This window comes from Pseudophryne corroboree, chromosome 4 (assembly GCF_028390025.1).
Source record: "Pseudophryne corroboree isolate aPseCor3 chromosome 4, aPseCor3.hap2, whole genome shotgun sequence".
Lineage (NCBI taxonomy): Eukaryota > Metazoa > Chordata > Amphibia > Anura > Myobatrachidae > Pseudophryne > Pseudophryne corroboree.
The window spans coordinates 428,353,549-428,380,760 of record NC_086447.1 but is presented as its reverse complement, the minus strand read 5'-3'; the positions used below and the strand labels follow the sequence as shown (position 1 = coordinate 428,380,760).

Below are 27,212 nucleotides of genomic sequence, written 5' to 3'. Positions count from 1 at the left end.
AGAAGAAGCGAACTCACCTGCGTGCAGAGTGGATTGGGCTTCTTAGGCTACTGGACATTAGCTCCAGAGGGACGATCACAGGCCCAGCCATGGATGGGTCCCGGAGCCGCGCCGCCGGCCCCCTTACAGAGCCAGAAGAGTGAAGAGGTCCGGAAAATCGGCGGCAGAAGACGTCCTGTCTTCATTAAGGTAGCGCACAGCACCGCAGCTGTGCGCCATTGCTCTCAGCACACTTCACACTCCGGTCACTGAGGGTGCAGGGCGCTGGGGGGGGGCGCCCTGGGACGCAATGAAAATACCTTAAATGGCTAAAAATACATCACATATAGCTCCTGGGCTATATGGATGTATTTAACCCCTGCCAGTTATCCACAAAAAAGCGGGAGAAAGGCCGCCGAAAAAGGGGCGGAGCCTATCTCCTCAGCACACAAGCGCCATTTTTTCCTCACAGCTCCGTTGGAGGAAGGCTCCCTGACTCTCCCCTGCAGTCCTGCATTACAGAAACAGGGTAAAACAAGAGAGGGGGGGCACTAAATTGGCATATTAATATATACAGCAGCTATATTAGGGAAAAACACTTATATAAGGTTATCCCTGTATATATATATATATAGCGCTCTGGTGTGTGCTGGCAAACTCTCCCTCTGTCTCCCCAAAGGGCTAGTGGGGTCCTGTCCTCTATCAGAGCATTCCCTGTGTGTGTGCTGTGTGTCGGTACGCTGTGTCGACATGTATGAGGAGGAAAATGATGTGGAGGCGGAGCAATTGCCTGTGTTAGTGATGTCACCCCCTAGGGAGTCGACACCTGACTGGATGGTCTTATGGAAAGAATTACGTGATAGTGTCGGCACTTTACAAAAGACTGTTGACGACATGAGACAGCCGGCAAATCAGTTAATACCTGTACAGGCGTCTCAAACACAGTCAGGGGCTATAAAACGCCCGTTACCTCAGGTCGATACAGACACTGACACGGACACTGACTCCAGTGTCGACGGTGAGGAAACAAACGTATTTTCCAGTAGGGCCACACGTTACATGATCACGGCAATGAAGGAGGTTTTGAACATTTCTGATACTACAAGTACCACAAAAAAGGGTATTATGTGGGGTGTGAAAAAACTACCCGTAGTTTTTCCTGAATCAGATGAATTAAATGAGGTGTGTGATGAAGCGTGGGTTTCCCCTGATAAAAAACTGCTAATTTCTAAAAAATTATTGGCATTATACCCTTTCCCGCCAGAGGTTAGGGCGCGTTGGGAAACACCCCCTAGCGTAGATAAGGCGCTCACACGCTTATCAAAACAAGTGGCGTTACCGTCTCCTGATACGGCCGCCCTCAAGGAACCAGCTGATAGGAAGCTGGAAAATATCCTTAAAAGTATATACACACATACTGGTATTATACTGCGACCAGCAATCGCCTCAGCCTGGATGTGCAGTGCTGGGGTGGCTTGGTCGGATTCCCTGACTGAAAATATTGATACCCTGGACAGGGACAATATATTATTGACTATAGAGCATTTAAAGGATGCATTTCTATATATGCGAGATGCACAGAGGGATATTTGCACTCTGGCATCAAGAGTAAGTGCGATGTCCATTTCTGCCAGAAGAGGATTATGGACGCGACAGTGGTCAGGGGATGCGGATTCCAAACGGCATATGGAAGTATTGCCGTATAAAGGGGAGGAGTTATTTGGGGTCAGTCTATCGGACCTGGTGGCCACGGCAACGGCTGGAAAATCCACCTTTTTACCCCAAGTCACCTCGCAGCAGAAAAAGATACCGTCTTTTCAGGCTCAGTCCTTTCGTCCCCATAAGGGCAAGCGGGCAAAAGGCCACTCATATCTGCCCCGGGGCAGAGGAAGGGGAAAAAGACTGCAGCAAACAGCCTCTTCCCAGGAACAGAAGCCCTCCCCCGCTTCTGCCAAGTCCTCAGCATGACGCTGGGGCCTTACAAGCGGACTCAGGCACGGTGGGGGCCCGTCTCAAGAATTTCAGCGCGCAGTGGGCTCACTCGCAAGTGGACCCCTGGATCCTGCAGGTAGTATCTCAGGGGTACAAATTGGAATTCGAGACGTCTCCCCCTCGCCGGTTCCTGAAGTCTGCTTTACCAACGTCTCCCCCCGACAGGGAGGCGGTATTGGAAGCCATTCACAAGCTGTATTCCCAGCAGGTGATAATCAAGGTACCCCTCCTACAACAGGGAAAGGGGTATTATTCCACGCTGTTTGTGGTACCGAAGCCGGACGGCTCGGTGAGACCCATTTTAAATCTGAAATCCTTGAACACTTACATAAAAAGGTTCAAATTCAAGATGGAGTCACTCAGAGCAGTGATAGCGAACCTGGAAGAAGGGGACTATATGGTGTCTCTGGACATCAAGGATGCTTACCTCCATGTCCCAATTTGCCCTTCTCACCAAGGGTACCTCAGGTTTGTGGTACAGAACTGTCACTATCAGTTTCAGACGCTGCCGTTTGGATTGTCCACGGCACCCCGGGTCTTTACCAAGGTAATGGCCGAAATGATGATTCTTCTTCGAAGAAAAGGCGTCTTAATTATCCCTTACTTGGACGATCTCCTGATAAGGGCAAGGTCCAGAGAACAGTTAGAGGTCGGAGTAGCACTATCTCAAGTAGTACTACGACAGCACGGATGGATTCTAAATATTCCAAAATCGCAGCTGATTCCGACGACACGTCTGCTGTTCCCAGGGATGATTCTGGACACAGTACAGAAAAAGGTGTTTCTCCCGGAGGAGAAAGCCAAGGAGTTATCCGACCTAGTCAGGAACCTCCTAAGACCAGGCCAAGTGTCAGTACATCAATGCACAAGGGTCCTGGGAAAGATGGTGGCTTCTTACGAAGCGATTCCATTCGGCAGATTCCACGCAAGAACTTTTCAGTGGGATCTGCTGGACAAATGGTCCGGATCGCATCTTCAAATGCATCAGCGGATAACCCTGTCTCCAAGGACAAGGGTGTCTCTCCTGTGGTGGTTACAGAGTGCTCATCTCCTAGAGGGCCGCAGATTCGGCATTCAGGATTGGGTCCTGGTGACCACGGATGCCAGTCTGAGAGGCTGGGGAGCAGTCACACAGGGAAGAAATTTCCAGGGCTTGTGGTCAAGCATGGAAACGTCACTTCACATAAATATCCTGGAACTAAGGGCCATTTACAATGCCCTAAGTCAGGCAAGACCTCTGCTTCAGGGTCAGCCGGTGTTGATCCAGTCGGACAACATCACGGCAGTCGCCCACGTAAACAGACAGGGCGGCACAAGAAGCAGGAGGGCAATGATGGAAGTGGCAAGGATTCTTCGCTGGGCGGAGAATCATGTGATAGCACTGTCAGCAGTGTTCATTCCGGGAGTGGACAACTGGGAAGCAGACTTCCTCAGCAGACACGATCTTCACCCGGGGGAGTGGGGACTTCACCCAGAAGTCTTCCACGTGATTGTGAACCGTTGGGAAAAACCAAAGGTGGACATGATGGCGTCCCGCCTCAACAAAAAACTGGACAGATATTGCGCCAGGTCAAGGGACCCTCAGGCAATAGCTGTGGACGCTCTGGTAACACCGTGGGTGTACCAGTCAGTGTATGTGTTCCCTCCTCTTCCTCTCATACCACAAGTACTGAGAATCATAAGAAGGAGAGGAGTAAAGATACTCGTGGCTCCGGATTGGCCAAGAAGGACTTGGTACCTGGAAATTCAAGAGATGCTCACGGAAGACCCGTGGCCTCTACCTCTAAGAAAGGACCTGCTCCAGCAGAGACCATGTCTGTTCCAAGACTTACCGCGGCTGCGTTTGACGGCATGGCGGTTGAACGCCGGATCCTGAAGGAAAAAGGCATTCCGGATGAAGTCATCCCTACCCTGATCAAAGCCAGGAAGGATGTAACCATACAACATTATCACCGTATTTGGCGTAAAATATGTTGCGTGGTGCGAGGCCAGGAAGGCCCCTACAGAGGAATTTCAACTGGGTCGTTTCCTGCATTTCCTGCAAACAGGACTGTCTATGGGCCTCAAATTAGGGTCCATTAAGGTTCAAATTTCGGCCCTGTCAATATTCTTCCAAAAAGAACTGGCTTCTGTTCCTGAAGTTCAGACGTTTGTCAAGGGAGTACTGCATATACAGCCTCCTTTTGTGCCTCCAGTGGCACCTTGGGATCTCAATGTAGTTTTGGGATTCCTAAAATCACATTGGTTTGAACCACTCACCACTGTGGACTTAAAATATCTCACATGGAAAGTGGTAATGCTGTTAGCCCTGGCTTCAGCCAGGCGTGTCTCAGAATTGGCGGCTTTATCCTATAAAAGCCCTTACCTAATTTTTCATACGGACAGGGCAGAATTGAGGACTCGTCCTCAATTTCTTCCTAAGGTGGTTTCAGCATTTCACTTAAACCAGCCTATTGTGGTGCCTGCGGCTACTAGGGACTTGGAGGATTCCAAGTTGCTGGACGTAGTCAGGGCCCTGAAAATATATGTTTCCAGGACGGCTGGAGTCAGAAAATCTGATTTGCTGTTTATCCTGTATGCACCCAACAAGCTGGGTGCTCCTGCTTCTAAGCAGACGATTGCTCGTTGGATTTGTAGTACAATTCAGCTTGCACATTCTGTGGCAGGCCTGCCACAGCCAAAATCTGTAAAAGCCCATTCCACACGGAAAGTGGGCTCATCTTGGGCGGCTGCCCGAGGGGTCTCGGCTTTACAACTTTGCCGAGCAGCTACTTGGTCAGGGGCAAACACGTTTGCTAAATTCTACAAATTTGATACCCTGGCTGAGGAGGACCTGGAGTTCTCTCATTCGGTGCTGCAGAGTCATCCGCACTCTCCCGCCCGTTTGGGAGCTTTGGTATAATCCCCATGGTCCTTTCGGAGTCCCCAGCATCCACTAGGACGTTAGAGAAAATAAGAATTTACTTACCGATAATTCTATTTCTCATAGTCCGTAGTGGATGCTGGGCGCCCATCCCAAGTGCGGATTGTCTGCATTACTTGTACATAGTTATTGTTACAAAAATCGGGTTATTGTTGTTGTGAGCCATCTTTTCAGAGGCTCCTTCTGTTATCATGCTGTTAACTGGGTTCAGATCACAAGTTGTACGGTGTGATTGGTGTGGCTGGTATGAGTCTTACCCGGGATTCAAAATCCTTCCTTATTGTGTACGCTCGTCCGGGCACAGTATCCTAACTGAGGCTTGGAGGAGGGTCATAGGGGGAGGAGCCAGTGCACACCAGCTAGTCCTAAAGCTTTTACTTTGTGCCCAGTCTCCTGCGGAGCCGCTATTCCCCATGGTCCTTTCGGAGTCCCCAGCATCCACTACGGACTATGAGAAATAGAATTATCGGTAAGTAAATTCTTATTTTATTGCACAAAAGATTAGACAAAGCTGAAGCTAGGGTACAGTCACGGAGTCGAACCATGTCTGTCCCAATGTCGCCGGGACCTTCGGGGTCTCAGAAGCGCCCACTATCCCAAATAGTTGACACAGATACCGACACGGATTCAGACTCCAGTGTCGACTACGATGATGCAAAATTGCAGCCAAGGGTGGCTAAATGTATTCAATATATGATTATCGCAATTAAAGATGTTTTGCATATCACTGATGAACCCCCTGTCCCTGACACGAGGGTACACATGTATAAGGGAAAGAAACCTGAGGTCACGTTTCCCTCTTCACATGAGCTGAACGAATTGATGCGAAAAAGCGTGGGAAACTCCAGACGAAAAACTGCAGATTCCCAAAAGGATTCTAATATCGTATCCTTTCCTGTCATAGGACAGAATACGGTGGGAATCCTTCCGAAGGGTAGACAAAGCTTTGACACGCTTATCAAAAAAGATAGCGCTCCCATCCCAAGATACGGCTACCCTCAAGGATCCTGCTTACCGCAAGCAGGAGGTTACCTTGAAGTCCATTTACACAAATTCTGGTACGTTACTCAGACCGGCAATTGCGTCGGCCTGGGTTTGTAGTGCTGTAGCAGCATGGACAGATTCCTTATCAGCGGATATTGAGACCCTTGATAAGGATACCATTTTAATGACCCTAGGGCATATAAAAGATGCTGTCTTATATATGAGGGATGCTCAAAGAGACATTAGTTTACTGGGTTCCAGAATAAACGCTATGTCTATTTCTGCTAGGCGAGTCTTATGGTCCCGACAGTGGACGGGTGATGCCGACTCAGAGGCATATGGAGTTTTTGCCTTACAAGGGTGAGGAATTGTTTGGAGAGGGCCTCTCGGACCTCGTCTCCACAGCTACGGCAGGTAAATCGAATTTTTTGCCTTATTCCCTCACAATCTAAGAAAGCGCCTCATTATCAAATGCAGTCCTTTCGTTCAAATAAAAGCAAAAGAGTACGTGGATCCTCCTTTCTTGCCAGGGGTAAGGGCAGAGGAAAAAAGCTGCACAACACAGCTAGTTCCCAGGAACAGAAGTCCTCCCCGGCCTCTGCAAAATCCACCGCATGACGCTGGGGCTCCCCTGAGGGAGTCCGCTCCAGTGGGGGCACGTCTTCGACTTTTCAGCCACATCTGGGTTCACTCACAGGTGGATCCCTGGGCAATAGAAATTGTTTCCCAGGGATACAAGCTGGAATTCGAAGAGGTGCCTCCTCGCCGGTTTTTCAAATCGGCGCTACCAACTTCTCCCCTGGAAAGGGAGATAGTGTTACATGCGATTCAAAAATTGTGTCTTCAACAAGTGGTGGTAGAGGTTCCCCTGATTCAGAGAGGGAAGGGGTACTACTCAACTCTGTTTGTGGTCTCGAAACCGGACGGTTCGGTCAGACCCATTTTGAATTTAAAATCCCTGAACCTTTACTTAAAACGGTTCAAGTTCAAGATGGAATCGCTCAGAGCGGTCATCGCCAGCCTTGAAGGGGGGGATTTTATGGTATCTCTGGTCATAAAGGATGCATACCTGCATGTTCCCATATATCCTCCTCATCAGGCGTACCTGAGATTTGCGGTACAGGATTGATTGTCATTACCAATTTCAGACGTTGCCTTTTGGACTTTCCACGGCCCCTAGAAATTTCACCAAGGTAATGGCGGAAATTATAGTGCTCCTGCGCAAGCAGAGTGTCACAATTATCCCGTACTTGGACGATCTCCTCATAAAAGCGAGATCACGGGAGAAGTTGCAGAACAGCGTATCCCTTTCACTGAAGGTGTTACAGCGACACGGCTGGATTCTCAATATTCCAAAGTCGCAGCTGAATCCTACGACTCGTCTGCCCTTCTTGGGCATGATTCTGGACACAGACCAGAAAAGGGTTTTTCTTCCGATAGAAAAAGCGCAGGAACTCATGACTCTAGTCAAGAACCTGTTGAAGCCGAAACAAGTGTCAGTACATCATTGCACTCATGTCCTGGGAAAAATGGTGGCGACATACGAAGCCATTCCCTTCGGCAGGTTCCATGCAAGGACTTTCAAATGGGACCTATTGGACAAATGGTCCGGGTCGCATCTGCACATGCATCAGCGGATCACCCTGTCCCCCAGGGCCAGGGTATCTCTCCTGTGGTGGCTGCAGAGTGATTCTGGACACAGACCAGAAAAGGGTTTTTCTTCCTACGGAAAAAGCACAGGAACTCATGACTCTAGTCATGAACTTGTTGAAACCAAAACAAGTGTCAGTATATCATTGCACTCAAGTCCTGGGAAAGATGGTGGCAACATACGAAGCCATTCCATACGGCAGATTCCATGCAAGGACCTTCCAATGGGACCTATTGGACAAATGGTCCGGATCGTATCTGCAATTGCATGAGAGGATCACCCTGTCCCCCAGGGCCAGAGTATCTCTCCTGTGGTGGCTAAACAGGGCTCACCTTCTAGAGGGCCGCAGGTTCGGCATTCAGGATTGGATCCTGGTGACCACGGACGCGAGCCTCCGAGGTTGGGGAGCAGTCACACAGGGAAGAAATTTCCAAGGCCTTTGGTCAAGTTAAGAGACTTGTCTTCACATCAACATCCTGGAACTAAGGGCCATATATAACGCCCTTCTTCAAGCGGAGACCTTACTCGTGATCGACCAGTTCTGATCCAGTCAGACAACGTCACCGCAGTGGCTCATGTAAACCGCCAAGGCGGCACAAGGAGCACAGTGGCGATGGCGGAAGCCACCAGAATTCTTCGCTGGGCGGAGAATCATGTAAGCGCACTGTCAGCAGTGTTCACATCGGGAATGGACAACTGGGAAGCAGACTTCCTCAGCAGACACGACCTGCATCCGGGAGAGTGGGGACTTCATCAGGAAGTCTTTGCACAGATTGCAAGTCGATGGGGACTGCCACAAATAGACATGATGGCGTCCCATCTCAACAAAAAGCTACAAAGGTATTGCGCCATGTCAAGAGACCCTCAGGCGGTAGCTGTGGACGCCCTAGTGACACCGTGGGTGTTCCAGTCGGTCTATGTATTTCCTCCTCTTCCTCTCATACCCAAGGTGTTGAGGATAATAAGAAAAAGAGGAGTGAGAACAATACTCATTGTTCCAGATTGGCCACGAAGGACCTGGTATCCGGATCTGCAGGAAATGCTCACAGAAGATCCGTGGCCTCTTCTCCTAAGACAGGACCTGTTGCAACAGGGTCCCTGTCTGTTCCAAGACTTACCGGTGCTGCGTTTGGCGGCATGGCGGTTGAACGCCGGATCCTAGCGGAAAAAGGTATTCCAGATGAGGTCATTCCTACGCTAATAAAGGCTAGGTAGGACGTGACATCTAAACATTATCACCGAATATGGCGAAAATATGTTTCTTGGTGTGAGGCCAGGAATGCTCCTACGGAAGAATTCCATCTAGGCCGTTTTCTTCACTTCCTACAAACTGGAGTGAATTTGGGCCTAAAATTAGGCTCCATTAAAGTTCAGATTTCGGCCTTATCCATTTTCTTTCAAAAGGAATTGGCCTCTCTGCCTGAAGTACAGACTTTTGTGAAGGGAGTACTTCATATTCAGCCTCCTTTTGTACCTCGGGTGGCGCCTTGGGACCTTAACGTGGTGTTAAGTTTCCTTAAGTCACATTGGTTTGAACCGCTTAAGACAGTGGAGTTGAAATATCTCACTTGGAAGGTGGTCATGTTGTTAGCCTTGGCTTCGGCTAGGCGAGCTTCGGAATTAGCGGCTTTATCACATAAAAGCCCCTATTTGATTTTCCATATGGATAGAGCGGAATTGCGGACCCGTCCTCAATTCCTACCTAAGGTGGTCTCATCCTTTCATATGAACCAACCTATTGTCGTGCCTGTGGCTACACGTGACTTGGAGGATTCAGAGTCCCTTGATGTGGTCAGGGCTTTGAAGATTTACTTGGCCAGAACGGCTAGGATCAGAAAAACAGAAACACTGTTTGTCCTGTATGCAGCCAACAAAGTTGGCGGCCCTGCTTCAAAGCAGACTATTGCTCGCTGGATCTGTAACACGATTCAGCAGGTGCATTCTACGGCAGGATTGCCGTTACCAAAATCGGTTAAGGCCCATTCCACTAGGAAGGTGGGCTCGTCTTGGGCGGCTGCTCGAGGGGTCTCGGCACTACAGCTGTGCCGAGCTGCTACTTGGTCGGGGTCAAACACCTTTGCAAAGTTCTATAAGTTTGATACCCTGGCTGAGGAGGACCTCCTGTTTGCTCAATCGGTGCTGCAGAGTCATCCGCACTCTCCCGCCCGTTTGGGAGCTTTGGTATAATCCCCATGGTCCTTACGGAGTCCCCAGCATCCTCTAGGACGTTAGAGAAAATAAGATTTTAAAAACCTACCGGTAAATCTTTTTCTCGTAGTCCGTAGAGGATGCTGGGCGCCCGTCCCAAGTGCGGACTACTTCTGCAAGACTTGTATATAGTTATTGCTTTCATAAGGGTTGTGTTATAGTTTTGTCGGTTTTGGACCGATATGTTGTTGTTTCATACTGTTAACTGGTAAGTATATCACAAGTTATACGGTGTGATTGGTGCGGCTGGTATGAATCTTGCCCTTAGATTAACAAAAATCCTTTCCTCGTACTGTCCGTCTCCTCTGGGCACAGTTTCTCTAACTGAGGTCTGGGGGAGGGGCATAGAGGGAGGAGCCAGTGCACACCCAGATCCAAAGTCTTTCTTAAAGTGCCCATGTCTCCTGCGGAGCCCGTCTATCCCCATGGTCCTTACGGAGTCCCAGCATCCTCTACGGACTACGAGAAAAAGATTTACCGGTAGGTTTAAAATCTTATTATTATTTTTTTTTTAAATAGATCATTACACTGTCATTTAAACATTTAGTCCATTTACACATTTCTGCACCACTCAGCCACAGCTGCCCTTTAAGCAGGGTACACACTGGGATGGTGTGTACCCAGCCGACCATGCTGCTCCGGCGGGCCGTCATTTTGGATCATGGGTACACATTGAGCGGTGTCATTATTTCACTTCACATGCTGCCGTCATTAGATTTATTGCCCTGTTGGCCGTGCAGCAGGTCCAACCTGGCGATGTCACTAGCGACTGTGGGGCACTCTCAAATCAGGCATAAACACTGAGCGATATGCCCGAATTTTCGTTCTGATTTTGCCGGAAACAATTATTTGGGACAATATCTTCTCAATATGTACCCAGCTTCACTGAATCTAATGTAGAAGGTCTGATTACATTTGACCATAACTGGCATGCTGATCAAAGGACATAATTAGCCCAGTGTTTAAGTAAACATCAGGCCGTATGCTACAATAAACTATATCATACACATAAGCTGAGTACACATTTGTCCAATCCCTGGGAGATCAGACTTCCGACCAGGATGTAGTTGGAATCCCGACGGTCAAAATACAGACGTCGTAATCCCGACCGCTAGAATGCCAGCAGCACCACCACAGCTTTTCGCCATAGATCCTGTGGCGAGCAAAGCGAACCAGGAGCCCTCAGCATTGCGAGCATAGTGAGCCTGAAAGGGGCTTCGTTACGCTTGCCCCCCAGCTGGTATCCTGACGGTTGGGATTCAGACCGCCGGGATCCTGTACCCAACCCTTCCGACCAGTGGTTTTGCCCAACATTGGACAAGTGTGTACCCTCTGCTGACCGACCCGCACATCTAATCCTTGACGCCTGTCAGGTCTCCTTGTTTTAAACCTGCTTAAAAACTTGAACCCAACTGCGCTCCAAGCGATCGACATTGTAGTGTGTAGGCTGCAGAGACTGGAGCTGGCGACTGATCTCCGGTCTTGGCAGCCCAGCACACTATCAGTGTGGTGGTGGTGCAGGATCCGTAGGGATCCCAGCATCGTCCACTGTTGCTGCAGACGCAGAGCATGATGGCAGGATGCAGACTGGGCTGTACTTGGGGACGCGGTGTTGGCAGCGGAGGGCACGTGGCGATGGTGGGATGCGGCGTGGGCATGGCGGCTGGCTGGTGGGCTGTACCTGCTAATATTAGCCAGCGCAAAGCAGCGGCTGTCAGTCCGATGGCGGAGAAGGAGCAGTAAAGAGCTCCTGAAGAGAGAAGACGTAGGAAGTCCTGGATAGGCGGCGGCCATGCAAAAGAGCTTAAAGGCCGTTGCCCTCCTGGTGCGGGTGCTGCATAATAAAATCTAAAAACATTTGGTGTCTTTTTTTTTTTTTTTTTCGTTTTAGGTACCAGCGTGCCCTTAATGCCCCGCATGCTGGTATATGTGGGTCCCCAAGTACCAGAATGTAGAGGAGGCTTGCTGGGACCTGTAATCCTCCTGTAAAAGACAGTATTGTATTATTTAACTAGTGGACTATCAATTCGGCACCCCCAGCTTGGGGCTGCCGGAGATAGCCCCAGGCTTCAGCCCTGGTCTTGGGTGTATGTGAAGAGGGTGGACCCCTTTATTGGGGATGGGGGATATTCCCCAGGAATGCCTCGGCTGAATAGGGGGGATGGATGCTTCGGCTTGGGGCCCTGTCAAGTGTGTCCTCTGGCTATGACATTACTCCCCTGCTAGTGGAGCCCCGGTGCTTGTTCTGAAAATATGGGAGATCCCTACTCCTTTTGTTCCCCATATATTTAGAACCAGGGCCAGCTCCAAGAACCAAGTGCTGGTTCATTAAATACGGTGGGACCCCTACATGTTTTGTTCCCCGTATTTTTTGGACCAGGGTGGCTCAAAGAGCCCGGGGCTGGTTATGCCTTTTGGAGGGGACCTGCGTTTTTTTTCTTTTTCTTTTGAGAACCTTAAAATGCTCTCCCAATTCCCCATTGACCATTATAATGATATACATTCATCATTAATGTATCCCCCTCCTCCCACAGCCAAATACATTTTTTTAGCAGAATTGGTCACAGATTGGTCTGCTGAAAAATTGGACAAGTGTGTAGCGAGGTTTGGCTGTAGAATCTGCGAGCAGGTCTGCAGAAGGATTGTATAAACGGTCTGATCTTCCGGGGAAGTATGTACCAAGCTGTAGATATTTAATCTTGTAGCCTGGAAAACTTCTGGTTACTTTGCATAACTAACCAACATGTTGCGAAACCATAGGGTTCTGATGACTGCTTGGTAAAAATATGGGCAACAGATGATGGTCGTCTCCTTGCAACTTTAAGAGGACATGCAGCAGAAATCTCTGATATGGCCGTGAATTATGAAAATACAATGATAGCTGCTGGAAGCTGTGACAAAATGATCAGAATCTGGTGTTTAAGGACATGTGCACCACTAGCCATTCTACAGGGTCACAGTGCATCAATTACATCACTACAGGTAATATCTTTTCTCCAGATTTGCAATGCAGGCTGCAATGTGTATTGGATGTGCTCTTCTTTTAACACAAGGAGCACTACATATTTAGTCTTCTCTAAATGTCACAATGAAAATTTACTGATAATGTGGATTGTTGTAACATTGAAAAACAAATTACATTACAGATTGCAGTTCTTAATATCAAAAGTCCTGTAATTAATTTACAGTAAATGCAGTAAATTAATATTTGTTTTCACTGCCCACAAAAGAAACAAAAACCTTAGAAATGCAACCAATAAATTAACTTTAAATAATTTTCTATAAATTCCAAGCTCATTCTGTATTAGGAAAGTCCCCGTTATTAGGTAGGCTTTTTTTGTGAAATTGCAACTTCTGAACAATAGTTGGCCAGATTATTATGATTGCATGTTTTGATGAGTGTTAGGAGTGTAAGTTCCCATGGGCTGGCATGCAATACATTGGTTTGACTACTCGTGGCTTTTGTTGGCAGATTATAATCAAAGGTTATAGCTATACATTTTTAGAATGCTTTACAATCCTGTTGTGATTCCTGACTGCCTTAGTTGGTTACTCTGCTGTGTGCCACACTTTGGGGTAAATGAGATTATTATGATCATTCTGTTTTAACCTTACAGTTTTCTCCATTGTGCAATGGATCTAAAAGATACCTCTCTTCTACTGGAGCAGATGGAACCATTTGCTTCTGGCTTTGGGATGCAGGGACTTTGAAAATAAAGTAAGTTGTATTTTCGTATGCCCCTAACTGTTCAGTGTTATATTGAAATTACTGCTAATCCCTCTTCAGTTAATAAGTGTACAGCTCTTCCATTCCATGAAGACTTTTCGCTGTGCGTGACCATTGAGCAGGCTTATGACATTGGGTTCCTTTTGAAATGATTTTGCCTAACAACTTATTTGTTGTATTAGTGTTATGTGGTCTGTATTTACAATACACTTTGAAAATCTAGTTAGTATTCCTAATCTAGTAGCTATTTTATGTTGCATTTAAAATCTGGTTCAGTTCGGAAAGGTGTAATAATGTATTTTATGACCTTATCTAATCCATCATTTTTTCCACAAGTACCAAGTGCACCCTCTCCATGGCAAAACAAAAACATTTGACTCGCCATTTGATTTAATGATGGTATACACATGTAAATTGGACCGTTCTAAGCATGATAAGGGACTGTTTTTGGTTGTGTCTGTGTAATCACATCATCACAGTCTTGATCTGTTTCTATGAGGCTTTACTAAAAAAAAGACTTATTCAAAATCTTCGATCATATATGTTTCCAGGAACTTTTAACTTCTGATTTTGAGCAAACCTTCATGGACCTATAAGGCAGTCTGATAATGGTGGGGAAAAATAGACAATGTTTAGCAATTTCATTTTGAAATGGATTTTATATTTTGTTGATATTCTGAGCACCAATAAGTGACCGGTTAGATGAGCAGTATTTGAAGTAAGCCTTCTTTTAACGACTTTTACATGAGCACCCTCTCGAATCCCGTTGGCATGAAAGTAAAAGGTGATTAAGGGGGTAATTCTGAGTTGATCGCAGCAGCAAGTTTGTTAGCAATTGGGCAAAACCATGTGCACTGCAGGGGGGCAGATATAACATTTGCAGAGAGAGTTAGATTTGGGTGGGTTATTTTGTTTCTGTGCAGGGTAAATACTGGCTGCTTTATTTTTACACTGCAATATAGATTTCAGTTTGAATACACCCCACCCAAATCTAACTCTCTCTGCACATCTTATATCTGCCCCTCCTGCAGTGCACATGGTTTTGCCCAACTGCTAACAAATTTGCTGCTGCGATCAACTCAGAATTAGGTCCTAAGACCATACATATTTGTCCTTGACTTGTGTGTCATTTTAAATGCTTTTTGTTCAATTTTAATGGGTCTAACATGCAGCAATACAGTTTAAACTTGTAAACACAAGTTGACCTTTTGTAAACTTATCTGAAGGAAGGTCAAATGTATTAAAAGCAGTATTATGTGTGTACCTTTTTTATTTTTAGCTTTTGTCTAGCTTTTATCCTAGCATGCAAGGGTTTTGGGAACACAAAATGAAGCCCTTATAATTTTTAAAATACCTTTTCACTGTATACACAACTCTGTAATTGTCAACGTATCTGATATAAAATATCAAGCAAACAAAATGAGCCATATTTTGAAGATGGTGGCAAAATTCATAATCGAACAAATGTGCCTTTTGTGTATCGGATACCAGAATGATCCGGCAACTAATGACTTTCACACAGATTGCTCATATTTTTATGCATTTCATATGTTAAGTTACGAGCAGGTATGCAAGTTTATTTGTTTAGGTATTCTTAGACCTGTATACATGTATATCTGTATTCCTATACATATATACAAGACTTTTTATTATCACTGTATGATTTCATGATGTCACATAAAGTGTGTTGCTAATATTGAAACTCTGTGATATGACTTGCACCAGGTAGTACTTTGAGAGAATTGTACATTGTTTGCTTACTCTACTGAATTACCTTATGCTCACATCCCGGATTTGATGTCTAGTGTAGAATTACAAGTTTTTATGTCTGACCATAGATGTAACAATTATTAAAATGGGCAGCGTGCCCTCTCCCCATTTTGCCAAACAGCCCAGTGCTAGACTTCGCAGAACATGAGTTTGGGGTTCAGCTGTAGTCAAAACAAGTTAAGGCTTGATCCTGCATGGCAACAGTGGGCTACAGGTTTTTTTTTATTTGTTTGTGAGCTATTGTGGTAAGTTATTTGATTTTAATTGAAAAATAGAAGCAAATGTGGCAGCATTTTCTGTACACTAGAGTGTTTCTGGCAATCTATAGCTGTTGACTGATTTTAAACTAGTGTACATACTGTGGGTCGGATTCAGTTAGCTGAACTAATTCACTGCATTGGGAAAAAAGTGGTAGCCTCTGGCTTTACGCCCAAGGCTATTCAATTACATCCCCTGTTTTTTTGCGTGGTAAATTTGCAGCTAACACATGCTAACCTATAGATTCTGGGAAAAGTACCCAGAAGTTATGAGTTAACGCGTTCGTGGCACCCATGATAAGAGCATTTACTGTGGATTTTAGTTCAAGCATCAGGTTTGAACAGAAATCCATGTTAAGTGCAGCCTGCATTGCTGGCTGACATCAGCTGTCATTGAATAACCCTGGCGGACCAATTAGCCCGCAGTTAATTACTGCGACTAATGCTGCTTTCACATCGCAAAACCTGCTTTTGAAACTGTTCTTTAAACGGTTCTTAAAACGGGTCTGAGCAGTTAAACCCCCTTCACATCGCATGTTGTAACCAGTATATTACCATTTCATTACTGTTTTGGTACCTTTCACACTGAACCCGTTTCACCCATAGAAAACAGTGGTTGTCATTATAAATGGACTTTTCTGGCCCACACATTATTAATAATTATTAATTATTAATAATTTGGATAGTCATACGATGGAACCCAGCAGCTTCAAGCATTTTAACCATGTTTTTATATATGAGTGCATCCTTGACTGTCCCAGTTATTTGTCTGCAGATTTCTTTATCCCCTCTGATTCTTAGCAGCTCCCTCACTTCTTCATCACTCCAAGTTGCCATTGTATAATTATATTTGCAGTAAGAAAACGCTTCTAAACCCACTCTCATGTGTCTGATGTGTTTTTCCTTCAGCTTCCTGCTTCTGCCTGGTGACATCACACATGGAGGCAGCCTATCACCTCCTGTGGCTTGGAAATTCCGTTTCAGAGCCTTTCACATTGCACAGTGAATCGGTTCTGAACCGGGTAGGACCCTGCTTTTTAACCGTTTCAAAATACCAGTATTTTGAAAACGGTAAATTCAAGGTGGCCCTTTCACATCGCAGCTAGAACCGTTTAGGAAGGCTGAAAAATCTGCAATTTACCAGGTTAAAGCTGCGGTGTGAAAGGGGTATAATTGAATCCGGCCCTAACTGCTTATGTATTTTTGGTACAAAATGGAAATGCAAAAACTTACAGTATCATTCAAAAAAGTCTTTGTTGTACTTTAAGTAAAGCTCTAATTATGAGCATTTTGTTCTAGAAGAAACACTTTAAAAGCAGACTGTTTGGCATATTAATACATAAATCCCTGATGTGGGACTTTTCCTTACAGCTCATGGAGCTGTAAGGTAAGTCAGCGAGAAAATGTCCCAAACGTGGCTTCATGCATGGGGAAAACCCATTGATTCCACAGTTTACGTGGAAACATTGGGTGTCCACGCAGTAATCCCTGATCTTGGGCTAGTTAAAAAGGCTATTTAATTAAATAGCCTTTCTGCGCTCTGCTGGGTAAAGCTATTTTATTTTCTTGGTCATATGTATTTATTGGTAGAAACATCTTGTTTTATAAGCATTGAGCAGGAATACTTTCATGATTTTCCTATTGTTAATTTAGCACCGTTAGTATAGCCACACCAGAAAATTAAATAGTTTTTATTCTAAATTTTCCAACCATTGTTTAACCTTGTTAAAATTTCTACATTGAATGGTGTCGTTTTTAGACCTATATAGTACATGTTCATATTGGCAATTAGGTCTCACTTGAGGTCAGAATGACCGCATTTAAGGGTGTCATAATAACATTGTTAAAGATGTATTTATCTACATTCAGGTCAAAAGGGAATTTGACACTTAATATATCTTACCTGACTTTGTGAGGCATGATATATCCTATTTTTGCAATTGGTGATAAAATGAGAATTGGGTTTGGGGAAAATATGTAGATTTCGATGAAAATGTGCAAAAAGAAAAATTCCACTGACTAAACATGGTAATTTTAGTACGATCATCAAGCTGACTGCATGTGTGAAATATTTTTCTGATTTACTTGTATAGCCCTCGGCCCACAAAGTATACAGAGCGACCTCGACCTGGTGTTCAGATGATTTGTTCCTCATTTAGTTCGGGTAAGCAGCCTTTAATTTCCCCATGTTTATGACATTGACTTGTTTATATAGCAATTATATTCTGATATTCCTTTAAAAACGTTTAAGTATATAATATATTGTAAAAATTACTATTTGTCAGGGTTGGCAGGTTTAACCTTAATTTTTTGACGTTAAAAACACTTTTTTTTTTATTATGTTGTGACTACAGGCACAGCACCATGACTTTCTAAGAAAAGCTTATAAGGGAAGTGGTATTCCACGTTCGGATTGCTTATGGTCTTCAAGCATCTTCAGCTAGTGTAGAAATAATTGTTTTCTTCTTTTGGTTTAGTTCAGTTGAAGCTTCACAACAGACTGGGAATTGAAAATGCCTCAAGTATTTTCTCTAACGTCCTAGAGGATGCTGGGACTCCGTAAGGACCATAGGGAATAGACGGGCTCCGCAGGAGACATGGGCACTTTAAGAAATACTTTGGGGTATATGCAATAGCGGGCGAAATCGCGGCAATTATCGCCGTTTTTTCAATTCGACCAAATTCGCCAGGTGAATTCCGGAAGGTGGCTTCCGGAATTCACCATATGCAATGAAAAACGGATTCGCCAGAGTCGCGGGCGAAAATCGGCCGATTTTGCGGATTTTACCGCGATTTTAAAAAACGGGAAAAAACGGGGAAAAACCCGAAAAAAAAATGGCGTGGGGTCCCCCCTCCAAAGCATAACCAGCCTCGGGCTCATCGAGCTGGTCCTGGTTCTAAAAATGCAGGGGAAAAATCGGGCAGGGATCCCCCGTATTTTTAAAACCAGCACCGGGCTCTGCGCCTGATGCTGGTGCCAAAAATACGGGGGACAAAACGAGTAGGGGTCCCCCGTATTTTTAACACCAGCATCGGGCTCCACTAGCTGGACAGATAATGCCACAGCCGGGGGTCACTTTTATATAGTGCCCTGCGGCCGTGGCATCAAATATCCAACTAGTCACCCCTGGCCGGGGTACCCTGGGGGAGTGGGGACCCCTTCAATCAAGGGGTCCCCCCCCCCCAGCCACCCAAGGGCCAGGGGTGAAGCCCGAGGCTGTCCCCCCCCATCCAATGGGCTGCGGATGGGAGGGCTGATAGCCTTTGTGTTAAAAAAAAAGATATTGTTTTTTCCATTAGTACTACAAGTCCCAGCAAGCCTCCCCCGCAAGCTGGTACTTGGAGAACCACAAGTACCAGCATGCGGGAGAAAAACGGGCCCGCTGGTACCTGTAGTACTACTGGGAAAAAAATACCCAAATAAAAACAGGACACACACACCTTGATAGTAAAACTTTATTTCATACGCCGACACACACATACTTACCTGTGTTGACACGCCGACTGCAACGATCTCCGACGATCCGAGGGTACCTGTCAAAAAATTATACTCACCTTCCAGCGTCCAGAGGTCCAGAGGTAAATCCACGTACTTTGTAAAAAAACAAACCGAACACCGAGCCATACCGGACTGAAAGGGGTCCAATGTTTTCACATCAGATCCCTTCCCCCGAATGCCGGGACATCACGTGACTCCTGTCACTGATGTCCCTTCAGCCAATCAGGAAGCGCTACTGCCGTGGCGCTCACCTGATTGGCTGGACGCCGTCTGTACTCTGACAGCGCCTCGCAAAGCCGCTCCATTACTTTCAATGGTGGGAACTTAGCAGCTAGCGGTGGGGTCACCCGCCGGTCAACCGCTGACCGGCGGGTGACCTCACCGCTAGCCGCTAAGTTCCCACCATTGAATATAATGGAGGGAGCTGTGCGATGCGCTGTCACAGCGATCAGCCAATCAGGTGAGCGCAACGAAGTTGCGCTTCCTGATTGGCTTAGAGACCTGTCAGTGACAGCTGTCACTGACAGATCTTAATCGTGGAAAGGTGTCCCATGTGTCAGCATGGGACCCCTTTCAGTCCGTTTTTGGTGCGGGTAAATGCGCTTTCTTTTTTTGCCAAGTACGTGGATTTATCTCTGGAGCCTGTTGAGGTGAGTATATTGATCTTTTATTTTCAGGTACCCCGGGATTCTACATGGAGAAGAGGACCGATGTCGGCGTGTGAACATAGGTAAGTATGTGTGTGTCGGCAGTGTGTAATAAAGTTTTACTGTCGACGGTGTCTGTGTCCTGTTTTTATTTGGGTATTTTTTTTCCATTAGAACTACAGGTACCAGCGGGCCCGTTTTTCTCCCGCATGCTGGTACTTGTGGTTCTCCAAGTACCAGCTTGCGGGGGAGGCTTGCTGGGACTTGTAGTACTAATGGAAAAAACAATATCTTTTTTTTGAACACAAAGGCTATCAGCCCCCCCATCCGCAGCCCATTGGATGGGGGGGGACAGCCTCGGGCTTCACCCCTGGCCCTTGGGTGGCTGGGGGGGGGGGGACCCCTTGATTGAAGGGGTCCCCACTCCCCCAGGGTACCCCGGCCAGGGGTGACTAGTTGGATATTTGATGCCACGGCCGCAGGGCACGGCATAAAAGTGACCCCCGGCTGTGGCATTATCTGTCCAGCTAGTGGAGCCCGATGCTGGTGTTAAAAATACGGGGGACCCCTACTCTTTTTGTCCCCCGTATTTTTGGCACCAGCACCAGGCGCAGAGCCCGGTGCTGGTTTTAAAAATACGGGGGATCCCCTGTCAATTTTTCCCCCGCATTTTTAGAACCAGGACCAGCTCAATGAGCCCGAGGCTGGTTATGCTTTGGAGGGGGGACCCCACGCCATTTTTTTTTCTGATTTTACCGTTCCAGCAATAAAAAAAAAAAAAAAATATTATTTTAAAAAATATATAAATAATATTTGTGCCTCCCCCAAAAAAAAACAAAAAAAAACCTAATCCCTTCTAATATAAATAGATCTGCTATTCCCAAAAAAAAAAAACACCAAAAAAACCATGTTTAAAATTTTTTTATTTGTTTTCACCCTCCAAAGTGTGGCGGATTGAAAATCGCGAATTTGCTGTCTAAAAGCACTGCAGGTGAATTTCCAAACTTGAATTGAATATGCTGGAGGCGAATTGCAGCATCTGTACCATTGCAGAAAAGGCGAATTCGGAAAAAGGCGAATTGAGAAAAGGCGAATTTTGACGGGCCGTTTTTTTGCGAAAAATGACTGCACTGCATAGGCGAATTGATTTTTGGAGGCGAAAACGTCCCGGAATTCGCCTTTTTTGCCAATTCGCCCGCTATTGCATATACCCCTTTGACTCTAGGTGTGCACTGGCTCCTCCTTCTATGCCCCTCCTCCAGACCTCAGTTTGATACTGTGCCCAGAGGAGCTGGGTGCATTTCAGGAGCTCTCCTGAGTTTCCTGTAAAGAAAGTATTTTGTTAGGTTTTTTATTTTCAGGGAGCCTGCTGGCAACAGACTCCCTGCATCGAGGGACTGTGGAGAGAGAAACAGACCCACTTCTCTGAGTTTCAGGGCTCTGTTTCTTAGGCTACTGGACACCATTAGCTCCAGAGGGATCGGTACGCAGGTCTCACCCTAGCCGTCCGTCCCAGAGCCGCGCCGCCGTCCTCCTCGCAGAGCCGGAAGATAGAAGCTGGGTGAGTATGTGAGGAAAAGATCATCACAGGCGGCAGAAGACTTAAGATTCTTCACGGAGGTAACGCACAGCACTGCAGCTGTACGCCATTGCTCCCATTCACCACACACACTCCGGTCACTGTAAGGGTGCAGGGCGCAGGGGGGCGCGCCCTGGGCAGCAATTTAAACCTCCTATATGGCATATAAGTGTGTATACATGTGCAGCTGGGCACTGTACATGTATATAGAGAGCCCCCGCCATAATTTGAATTATTTCGAGCGGGACAGAAGCCCGCCGCCGAGGGGGCGGGGCTTCTCCTTCAGCACTCACCAGCGCCATCTTTTCTCCACAGCACCGCTGAGCGGAAGCTCCCCGGACTCTTCCCCTGCTTGACACACGGTGAAAGAGGGTTTTTTAAGTAGAGGGGGTGCACATATTTGGCGCAATACAGATTACAAAGCGCTACTAGGTAAACAGACTGTGTTTTTCCTGGGTCATATAGCGCTGGGGGGTGTGCTGGCATACTCTCTCTCTGTCTCTCCAAAGGGCCTGGTGGGGAACCTGTCTTCAGAAAAAGGGGCTTCCCTGTGTTTGTGTGCGGTGTGTCGTTACGCGTGTGTCGACATGTCTGAGATTGAAGGCTCATCTAAGGAGGAGGGGGAGTGTATGAATGCTAGGTCTCAGTCAGCAGTGCCGACACGTGACTGGATGGATATGTGGAATGTTTTGAGTGCAAATGTTAATTTACTGCACAAAAGATTAGACAAAGCTGAAGCTGGGTTACAGTCAGGGAGTCAACCCATGCCTGTCCCAATGTCGCCGGGACCTTCGGGGTCTCAGAAGCGCCCACTATCCCAAATAGCTGACCCAGATACCGACACGGACTCAGACTCCAGTGTCGACTACGAAGATGAAAAATGGCAGCCAAGGGTGGCAAAATGTATTCGATATATGATTATCGCTATAAAAGATGTTTTGCATATCACTGAGGAACCCCCTGTCCCTGACACGAGGGTGCACATATTTAAGGAAAAGAAACCAGAGGTCACCTTTCCTTCCTCACATGAACTGAACGATTTATGCGAAAAAGCGTGGGAAATTCCAGACAAAAAAACTGCAGATTCTCAAAAGGATTCTTATAGCGTATCCTTTCCCGTCATAGGACAGAATACGGTGGGAATCCTCCCCTAGGGTGGACAAAGCTTTAACACGCTTATCAAAAAAGATAGCGCTTCCATCCCAAGATACAGCTACCCTCAAGGATCCTGCTGACCGCAAGCAGGAGGTTACCTTGAAGTCCATTTACGCACATTCTGGTACGTTACTCAGACCGGCTTTTGCGTCGGCCTGGGTTTGTAGTGCTGTAGCAGCATGGACAGATTCCTTATCAGCAGATATTGAGATTCTTGATAAGGATACCATTTTAATGACTCTATGGCATATAAAACATGCTGTCTTATATATGAGATGCTCAAAGAGACATTAGTTTACTGGGTTCCAGAATAAACGCTATGTCTATTTCTGCTAGGCGTGGCTTATGGACCCGGCAGTGGACGGGTGATGCAGACTCCAAGAGGCATATGGAGTTGTTGCCTTACAAGGGTGAGGAATTGTTCGGAGAGGGCCTCTCGGATCTCGTCTCCACGGCTACGGCAGGTAAATCAAATTTTTTGCCATATATTTCCTCACAATCTAAGAAAGCGCCTCATTATCAGTCCTTTCGTTCCAATAAAAGCAAGAGAGCACGTGGATCGTCCTTTCTTGCCAGAGGTAAGGGCAGAGGGAAGAAGCTGCACACCACAGCTAGTTCCCAGGAACAGAAGTCCTCCCCGGCCTCTGCTAAATCCGCCGCATGACGCTGGGGCTCCCCTGAGGGAGTCTGCTCCTGTGGGGGCACGTCTTCGACTGTTCAGCCACATCTGGGTTCACTCACAGGTGGATCCATGGGCAATAGAAATTGTTTCCCAGGGTTACAAGCTAGAATTCGAAGAAGTGCCTCCTCGCCGGTTTTTCAAATCGGCCCTACCGAAACAACCCCTGGAAAGGGATAGTTTTACAGGCAATTCACAAATTGTGTCTGCAACAAGTGGTGGTAGAGGTTCCCCTGCTTCAAAGAGGGGCAGGGGTACTACTCAACTCTGTGGTTCCGAAACCGGACGGTTCGGTCAGACCCATTTTGAATTTAAAATCACTGAACCTTTACTTAAAACGGTTCAAGTTCAAGATGGAATCGCTCAGGGCGGTCATCGCCAGCCTGGAAGGGGGAGATTTTTTGGTGTCTCTGGACATAAAGGATGCATACCTGCATGTCCCCATATATCCTCCTCATCAGGCGTACCTGAGATTTGCGGTACAGGATTGTCATTACCAATTTCAGACGTTGCCGTTTGGGCTTTCCACGGCCCCGAGAATTTTCACCAAGGTAATGGGACTGCTCCTGCGCAAGCAGGGTGTCACAATTATCTCGTACTTGGATGATCTCCTCATAAAAGCGAGATCAAGGGAGAAGTTGCTGAGCAGCGTATCACTTTCACTGAAGGTGTTACAGCGACACGGCTGGATTCTCAATATTCCAAAGTCGCAGCTGAATCCTACGACTCGTCTGCCCTTCTTGGGCATGATTCTGGACACAGACCAGAAAAGGGTTTTTCTTCCGATAGAAAAAGCACAGGAACTCATGACTCTAGTCATGAACTTGTTGAAACCAAAACAAGTGTCAGTATATCATTGCACTCAAGTCCTGGGAAAGATGGTGGCAACATACGAAGCCATTCCATACGGCAGATTCCATGCAAGGACCTTCCAATGGAACCTATTGGACAAATGGTCCAGATCGTATCTGCAATTGCATGAGAGGATCACCCTGTCCCCCAGGGCCAGAGTATCTCTCCTGTGGTGGCTAAACAGGGCTCACCTTCTAGAGGGCCGCAGGTTCGACATTCAGGACTGGATCCTGGTGACCACGGACGCGAGCCTCCGAGGTTGGGGAGCAGTCACACAGGGAAGTAATTTCCAGGGACTTTGGTCAAGTCAAGAGACTTGTCTTCACATCAACATCCTGGAACTAAGGGCCATATACAATGCCCTACGTCAAGCGGAGATCTTACTTCGCAATCGACCAGTTCTGATCCAGTCATACAAAATCACCGCAGTGGCTCATGTAAACCGCCAAGGCGGCACAAGGAGTAGAGTGGCAATGGCGGAAGCCACCAGGATTCTTCGCTGGGCGGAGAATCATGTAAGCGCTCTGTCAGCAGTGTTCATTCCGGGAGTGGACAACTGGGAAGCAGACTTCCTCAGCAGACACGATCTGCATCCGGGAGAGTGGGGACTTCATCATGAAGTCTTCGCGCAGATTGCAAGTCGATGGGGACTGCCCCAAATAGACATGATGGCGTCCCGTCTCAAAAAAAAGCTACAAAGGTATTGCGCCAGGTCAAGAGACCCTCAGGCGGTAGCTGTGGGCGCCCTAGTGACACCGTGGGTGTTCCAGTCGGTATATGTGTTTCCTCCTCTTCCTCTCTTACCCAAGGTGTTAAGGATAATAAGAAAAAGAGGAGTGAGAACAATTCTCATTGTTCCAGATTGGCCACGAAGGACCTGGTATCCGGATCTGCAAGAAATGCTCACAGAAGATCCGTGGCCTCTTCCTCTAAGGCAGGACCTGTTACAACAAGGTCCCTGTCTGTTCCAAGACTTACCGCGGCTGCGTTTGACGGCATGGCGGTTGAACGCCGAAACTAGCGGAAAAAGGTATTCCGGATGAGGTCATTCCTACGCTAATAAAGGCTAGGAAGGACGTGACATCTAACTATTATCACCGAATATGGAGAAAATATGTTACTTGGTGTGAGGCCAGGAATGCTTCTACGGAAGAATTCCACCTGGGCCGTTTTCTTCACTTCCTACAAACTGGAGTGAATTTAGGCCTAAAATTAGGCTCCATTAAAGTTCAAATCTCGGCCTTATCCATTTTCTTTCAAAAGGAATTGGCCTCATTACCTGAAGTACAGACTTTTGTGAAGGGAGTACTGCATATTCAGCCTCCTTTTGTACCTCCGGTGGCGCCTTGGGACCTTAACTTGGTGTTAAGTTCCTTAAGTCACATTGGTTTGGACCACTTAAAACAGTGGAGTTGAAATATCTCACCTGGAAGGTGGTCATGTTGTTAGCCTTGGCTTCGGCTAGGCGAGTGTCGTAATTGGCGGCTTTGTCACATAAAAGCCCCTATCTGGTTTTCCATATGGATAGAGCGGAATTGCGGACCCGTCCTCAATTCCTGCCTAAGGTGGTCTCATCCTTTCATATGAACCAACCTATTGTCGTGCCTGTGGCTACACGTGACTTGGAGGATTCAGAGTCCCTTGATGTGGTCAGGGCTTTGAAAATTTTTGTGGCCAGAACGGCTAGGATCAGAAAAACAGAAGCACTGTTTGTCCTGTATGCAGCCAACAAAGTTGGCGGCCCTGCTTCAAAGCGGACTATTGCTTGCTGGATCTGTAACTCTATTCAGCAGGTGCATTCTACGGCAGGATTGCCATTACCGAAATCGGTTAAAGCCCATTCCACTAGGAAGGTGGGCTCTTCTTGGGCGGCTGCCCGAGGGGTCTCTGCACTACAGCTTTGCCGAGCTGCTACTTGGTCGGGGTCAAACACCATTGCAAAGTTCTATAAGTTTGATACCCTGGCTGAGGAGGACCTCCTGTTTGCTCAATCAGTGCTGCAGAGTCATCCGCACTCTCCCGCCCGTTTGGGAGCTTTGGTATAATCCCCATGGTCCTTACGGAGTCCCAGCATCCTCTAGGACGTTAGAGAAAATAAGATTTTAAACCTACGTGTAAATCTTTTTCTCGTAGTCCGTAGAGGATGCTGGGCGCCCGTCCCAAGTGCGGACTACTTCTGCAAGACTTGTATATAGTTATTGCTTACATAAGGGTTATGTTACAGTTTCATCGGTTTTGGACTGATGCTGTGTTTTCATACTGTTAACTGGGTAGTATATCACAAGTTATACGGTGTGGCTGGTATGAATCTTGCCCTTGGATTACAAAAATCCTTTCCTTGTACTGTCCGTCTACTCAGGGCACAGTTTCTCTAACTGAGGTCTGGAGGAGGGGCATAGAGGGAGGAGCCAGTGCACACCCAGAGTCTAAAGTCTTAAAGTGCCCATGTCTCCTTCGGAGCCCGTCTATTACCCATGGTCCTTACGGAGTCCCAGCATCCTCTACGGACTACGAGAAAAAGATTTACCGGTAGGTTTAAAATCTTATTTTTTTTTAAATTGTTTAATGCCAGTGGCATGTCCAGTGCTAATGCCTAACATCTTTTGTGTGTTTTTTTTGAAAAGTGCGTTTGCGTTTTCCATTTTGTATTAATATTCAGAATTCTTTAATTATAAGTAATAAGTAGGACTAATGCTTAAAACATTCTTATTTTCAATTAAGAATAACGTGTAAGTGTATGGCAACCACAATAGCAACACCCTTTGATTTCGATTTGGCGTAATTACAGTAATAAGAAGTGGGAACTACGTTATTCCTAAACTGAGGTTTGGAGATGAGGAGTAACAGAAATGTCTCTTGTACTAGGACAACGTCCGCCTTTTCAACACGGAAAGTACAGAGAGCTTTAACCCTTTTTTCTGGGACGTTCAACCCTCTAGCGTTGACTGAAATTACACAAAATGTGGAGGTCATATGTGAAAGTAATTAGGGAGTACACAGCGAAATCGATCGGATTTGGGAAAATAGAATGGAAAGGAGGGGAAATGTAAAAAAGCAGTGGCAGAGAACAGGAAAGGAAGATGGAAGAAATTTTTTTTTTAAACCTACCGGTAAATCTTTTTCTCCTAGTCCGTAGAGGATGCTGGGGACTCCGTAAGGACCATGGGGTATAGACGGGCTCCGCAGGAGACATTGGCACTATAAAGAACTTTAGAATTTGTGTGCACTGGCTCCTCCCTCTATGCCCCTCCTCCAGTCCTCAGAGAACTGTGCCCAGAGGAGACGGACAGTACGAGGAAAGGATTTTGTA

At 46.5% G+C, this 27,212-nt stretch overlaps 1 protein-coding gene across 2 annotated transcripts in view; it reads left to right on the top strand.

Annotated features, from left to right (window-relative positions):
- Positions 1 to 27,212, top strand: part of PHIP (pleckstrin homology domain interacting protein) — a 546,843-nt gene that overhangs the window by 99,227 nt on the left and 420,404 nt on the right. For both annotated transcript variants that reach the window (XM_063916855.1, XM_063916854.1), the window contains exons 8-10: positions 12,498 to 12,719; positions 13,355 to 13,455; positions 17,585 to 17,655. In XM_063916855.1, the coding sequence (XP_063772925.1) occupies positions 12,498 to 12,719; positions 13,355 to 13,455; positions 17,585 to 17,655 (394 nt within the window). The remainder of the gene's footprint in view (positions 1 to 12,497; positions 12,720 to 13,354; positions 13,456 to 17,584; positions 17,656 to 27,212) is intronic.